General features: G+C 38.9%; 1 protein-coding gene across 1 annotated transcript; it reads left to right on the plus strand.

The window, feature by feature from the left end:
• The first annotated feature begins 257 nt into the window (after positions 1–257).
• On the plus strand, positions 258–2,652 carry LOC135535740 (uncharacterized). The gene is made up of 3 exons (XM_064962168.1): positions 258–569; positions 1,044–1,147; positions 1,279–2,652. The coding sequence occupies exons 1-3, from the start codon at positions 456–458 to the stop codon at positions 2,039–2,041; spliced, it is 981 nt and encodes a 326-aa protein (XP_064818240.1). The 5' UTR covers positions 258–455; the 3' UTR covers positions 2,042–2,652.
• The last annotated feature ends 3,678 nt before the right edge of the window (positions 2,653–6,330 follow it).

Below are 6,330 nucleotides of genomic sequence, written 5' to 3' on the forward strand. Positions count from 1 at the left end.
GCTTATTTCAATAGATCCAATGGAAACAGCATCCATTTACCATTTTACTATGAAATATCTCAGTAAGTACCTGATAATTACATATTGTAAAGTACTATCTACAAAGATACAGCTCACCATGGTAAACAAGTTAGGACCTTCCAAACACAGGCAAACAGCAACCACTAGCGGCTGTTCAGGCTACTTATTAACCTGATAGTCATTCAGTTCTCAAGAAATGAAACTAGATTTCCTACGGAGGGTGTGGCTAAAGACTTCAGTTACAAAAAGGCTTTGTTTACACAGACAGCCTAATTCTGATATTTTTCACTTATTGGTCTTTTGACCAATCAGATCAGCTCTGAAAAAGATCTGATGTGAAAAGGTCTGACGTTATTGGTCAGAAGACCAACTAGTGGTAAAAAGATCAGAAACGGGCTGCCAGTCTAAACACAGCCTTAAGGATCAGAGTCGGTATGTATAGATACAAACATACGATTGGGACATTTCAGCTGCCATACAGTGGGGAGACATCAACTGAAGGCCGCCAATCTGAAACTCTACAATCAAGCAGCAAGTCTCCAAACAAAGTAAGTTATTGTAGGTTATGTTAAAGAAACAATGAGACAAAAATGTGATTTAATTACACATACTTACAGTACATCATTTCATGAAGTAATCACATATTTGGTGGCTATTTGTACATATATAAATTATAATTAGCTTATGTCATGAAATATGGTATGAGTCTAACTATAGTATAATAATAACATATGTACTGTACACTTTTGAAACCGTCAAAATTACCTTTATAGTTAAACCAATATCCATATTATAGTTCATCCAACCTACAAAGTGTAGTTCAGATGATGATATCAATCTGTAAGTAAGGGGGACTTGACATTTATATGATTTTCTTTCAAGTCAGGGATGGATGTTAGTAAAACCATCCTGACAACTTTTTAAAAAGAAGACTAATTGGTTCCAGTTAATTGGGAGAGCCATTTTAACATTACTCTTGGATACAAACTATTGTTCAAATTCTTTTATTGAATGTCACTTAGGTTATTCATTGTGGATTGACAAGAGCCATCTACATCTATCAGACCGCAGATCTTCCATCAGGCAGCTATGTCCAAACTTGGGGAAAAAGGTTGATTGTATCACGGTAACAATTAAAATCTAGTGTGTGTGTGTGCGCAAAGAAATATACATTATTTGTAGCCTACTAAATAGGTGCGGAGAGCCGAATTGCATGTCTGTTCAACCAACATTTTAAATGTTTTATTTTTATCTTAGGGAAATGAAGGTGCGTCATAATGACAGAGGTGTAAAGGAGAACTTTTCCAGTGGAGAGCATAAGAATATCGCCACATTAAAACAAGAGAAGACCCTTTTAAAAGAGGCAGGAATAGATAGATACCTATCAAAAGAAATAGCACCATACCCAGAAGCACCAGAGTTCCATCTGTCCAAAGTTGCCCATGTCACTACAAAAAGAGGCCTTGATGGAATCTTGAAATCAGGTGGATTTAAGGGGGGTGAGAAGAGTTTCCTGTGGTGCAATCTTCCTGTGGATGATGACGATATCATTGCAGCAGAATGCCGTTACCTGGAGAAGATCTTCCCTGACAGAACACCTGAGCAGAGGCAGATACAGCAACCCTTCCTCAGCAAGTTCACCACCTCACCTGCCTTCAGGAAGGCATCACGCTTTGGGAACTTCAGGTTCACTTTCAGTCTGTCTGATCTCCTGATGATGTACAGTCAGCAGATCTGTGGTGGAGAAGAGCCTGTCCTGAGAGTGTATGAGACTGTCGTCTACAAACAAGAGATCATGTACACAGTGCTTGTTCACAGTCCAGATAATAAGGAATTTGAGAAGTACCCCGTTCTTGGTGATGGTAGTGATGATGCTCTCTGTGCTTACATGAGGGGCAACATTGTCTGGCGTGCACAAGCCATGTCTAAAACCCATGCCTTTGGGTTAGCCATAGATGAAGTTAACCAAAATGTAGGAACAGAAGGCGGGGGTATGCATGGTACATGTGGGACCATGTGACCCTGGCATTCCACCTGCCTGAAGGTCAGGCCCTACTTTTTGACATGGATATTGTGATCAAAAACCTTACTACTTGTGATGCTGATGAAATGTTTATTGGAGTGAAATGTCGCAAAAAAGGGCACGAGTGTGTGGGTACATGTCCATGTGGAAAATGTCTCGTACCCCTCGCCACAGCTGATGAAATAGTTGAGGGCATATCATGTGATTACAAAACCAACTGTTGAAGTTTGCCTTTTTCCCTCCAGTAGCTTATTCAAAAAGGGAAATTCATTCAATCAACAGGTGTAGTGTTTTAACTTGATGCTGTCACGAGTCATATTTTGTCATATAAGATTTATACCAATAATGTAGTTAACCAACAGTTTCAACAAATTGTGCATCATCATGAAATGGTGTTGTGTCATAGTTCTGTAGTCTTTTTCCATAGCACTTGAGTGTCCCCAGTGATTAAGTTAATGTAGGCTCTAGTACCTTTTTCAAAAATGTTTCATATTTTTTTCTAAACATTGTTGTAATTTCCTTTCCAACCTATCCCTGGATAAAGTGATGATGCATCTAAAAAAATACTTTGTCTGCTTTGGAAATAAATTCCAAGAATGACGACACAATCGTTGCCTGGTTTTATTGTGACCTGCTACAAGAGATTTAATTTAAATGGCCTGCTTCAATTTCCATCATCCCAACAAATGATCATTATAATGCCTACAAACATTTCTCTAAGGGATTTAGTATTTGAAGATAGTGTGGTTTAATATGTCAGCAATGACAACTATTTTTTAACAACCAACAAATGTTTTCTTTTCTTGTTGCTTATTTCAGCTTTGCATTCAGAAAATATTACCCTGAAATGTATGAGCTCACCTCTGATCAGAATATTATAATTGATCATATACAGTACACAAAGCTATGGGAGTCCACAAACAGCAATCCCTTGAACCCACATAAACAGATGACTGTAGCAATCACTGGACGGGTACCACTCCCACTGGACCCATGCTGACAGCTTTAATTTTTTCTCGTTCAAATATTTTTTATTGAACACACACAAGAATGGTGTATAGGTATAAAAGACAAGTATGCAATTCTTATCTAAACAGAGCAGACAGAAACAACAAGAATCAGATTTCTGGGTACAAAACAAATATTACAAAACAAGGCATACAGAACAAGGACAGGTAGAAAGAAAGAGGGTAGATGTCACCACCCCCCTATCCGCCCCCCCCCAACTGCTAGGATGGCGGGGCAAGCACATGCTGCCCAAAGGTAGATTAAAATATTACAATTGAGAGTGCGTTTAAATGTACAGGTTCTCAGCGCCGACTGGTCCAAGCAAGAGAGGAAAGGTTTCCAGATTTGATCAAATGTTGATAATCTATTGTTCAGAATATATCTAATTCTTTCTAAGTGTACAGTGTTTGCCAATTTTGCTGAGCCATAATTTGGTAGAGGGAGCTTCCCTATTTTTCCAAAACAACAAGATACATTTTTTTGCCGAAATGAGACTGTAAGAGATGAGTTGTTTTTGGGGGTTGATAATCCGTTTAGGGAATCAAACACTCCCAGGATTATCAGAAGAGAGTCTGGGTCTATTGAAGTCTCCAGAACTTCAGAGAGGATCCTAAAATTCCACACCAATAACCATACAAGTTAGAGCATAGGGCAAAGCAGTGGAGTAGTGTACCCTGCGCAGCCTGACATTTATCACACGTAGGGGATGTATCAGGAAATAACCTATGCAGTTTAGTTTTGGAATAGTGTAATCTGTGTAATACCTTGAATTGTATGAGACGATGTCTGGAATTAATGGAGCATGTGTGGATATACTCCAAGCTCTCTTCCCAGTCTGCCACCGAAATGTCAGTCCCTAGTTCTTCCTCCCATTTTGCCTTGATGGCATCTGTAGAAGGTGTGCTAACAGATTGAAAAGCATCATATAGACAAGATATCAGTTTGTCTGAGGTGGAGCATATTTTTATGCATCTGTCAAACATGGAAGGTTTAGCATTCCCAAATGTTGGGAGGTGTTTTCTAACGTAGTCTCTAATTTGTACGTTTCTGAAAAAGTTACTTCTGGGAAGATTATACATTTCCCTGAAGCAACTCAAAGGAGGCAAAGGTCCCTTCTATATATAGATCCCCTATGGTATTTATCCCTAGCTCTCCACTTTTTCCTCCTCTTTTTACCTATCCTTTGAGGATGGTTTTATAATCCCAGATGAAAGGATTGATAATTGAGTCCAGTTGTTTATGAAAGGACTTAGGTATGAATACTGGGATGTTCTGGTATACTGTAGGTAGAGCAGTTGTGAGAGGAAGACCATTTTAATGGCATTAATTCTTTCGAGCAGAGAAATTTGAGAAGAGAAGCAGAGAAGTTTGCCTTGAGTTTTTGCATCAGAGAGGGGAAATTATCTTTAAATAGTGAGGAGTATTGTTTGGTAACTCCAATTCCTAGGTAGGTACATTTTTCTGAAGATAACTGGAAGATGTTCTAACCAGGAGGTGTTTTGCAACCGTATGGGCATTAATTCGCTCTTGTTCCAATTTATTCTGTATCCCGAGAAGGCACCAAACAAATTGATCACATCAATAATAGCTGGGATACTAGCTTGGGGTTCTGTTACATAGAGGAGAATGTCATTTGCGTATAGGGAAATCTTATTTAGAGTATAGCCGTGTATTGCTGCATGAGATCTGATCGCCTGAGCGAGAGGTTCAACAATTAGAGCGAAGAGCATAGGCGACAGCGATTGGTTAGTGAGTATTCTCGCTCAGGGGTTCCTATATAAAAGCTGGATCAAATTTGTAAACCCATCTCCAATATAACATTTCTGTAGGACCTTGAATAGATAGGACCACTCAACTTGATCAAGGGCCTTTTCGGCGTCAAGAGATATAACGGCAAGGTCCACGTTGGGTAACCTCTGAGAATACATCATGTTGAAGAGGCGCCTAAGATTGAAGAATGAGTTTCTGTTAGGGATAAAGCCAGTCTGGTCCGAATGGACCAATTTGCCAATTAAAGTGCTCAGCCTGTTAGCCAGAGTTCTCTTTAGAAATATATTGTCGAGATGTGTCCTACTTGTTTTTGATGTAATAAATTCTCATTACCAGGGACGGGAGGCCTTTGCCTTTTGGTAGGCCGTCATTGTAAACTAGAATTTATTCTTAATTGATTTGTCTAGTTAAATGAAGGTTAAATAAAAAAAGTGGTTTAGAGTGCAAACTCTGCCTACTTAGCCCGCCAAGCGAGACAAATCAAGTGCACCTCTTCACAAGGCCGGTGATGTTGTTCATGAAATGTAAGATTACCCCATGACGTGGATATTTTATGATTTTTTTAAAGTTATTTTTCTAAGTGAATAAATACATCTTCAAAAAGAACATGTGTCGGGTGACAATGTTTTGGCATAAAGACATGGCACTCGTTGATTTGGCAGAACGTATCTAACTTTAGTCCCCTGTTATTGCTATGAAGGAACGACAAATAAAAACTCCTTATGCTCCTATATGTAAGTGAACAGAATGTCTGCTGTAGACTAGTGGGAAATTGGTACAATTATAAAGAATACTAAACAAATCTATATGCCCATAACGTTATTCCTAAAATTCCCAATATTCCTAATATTACCATCACTTATTGTGAAAATACATGGTTGTTTTCCATTCCATCACCTAGTCACATTATTAGAGACAGTAGAAGGTTTCCACTATTTAGTTCTCAATTGTTGATGTAGTCTGTGTGTCTGTGCCTTTTGGTAAACCTATGCAGCCCAAAGATATTTATAACTAATCCAAGATAGTTAATCTAGTGGTAATTTCCACGACATGGTGTAGAATTTCCACGATACCACCTTTCCATGTTGTTGATTAAAATACTTTTAATTAAAATCATATGGTTTGGTTTCAGTAGACTATTTCAAAACCAAATGGTAATTCCAGGTGGTCACAAAAATTGATGAGTGTTGGTTATATGGGGATTTGAATGAATGGAGCGAATTTGGAGGTAGTTTCTTTCCCCTGTGAGCAAGAAGCAGTTTTTGGAGGAGCAGTTGGAAAGGATGTGGAGCCCCAGCGGGATTTCTGACTGCTCATCTCCACTCCACTCACATACTCTGGTCTGTAGGCAGCCGATATGGGCTGCTAGATCTGAATCTAGATCTGCACTATCATCTAGGAATGATGTTAGAGAGGAAGAGGTGAAGCGAGAGGCCCAACTGCCAAAAATCAGTCTTCTCCAGCAGGTGGCGATGTTTTGTTTTAAGAGTTTTTGTATGGAGGTCAAT

The sequence above is a fragment of the Oncorhynchus masou genome, unplaced genomic scaffold, assembly GCF_036934945.1.
Source record: "Oncorhynchus masou masou isolate Uvic2021 unplaced genomic scaffold, UVic_Omas_1.1 unplaced_scaffold_5070, whole genome shotgun sequence".
NCBI classification, from domain to species: domain Eukaryota; kingdom Metazoa; phylum Chordata; class Actinopteri; order Salmoniformes; family Salmonidae; genus Oncorhynchus; species Oncorhynchus masou.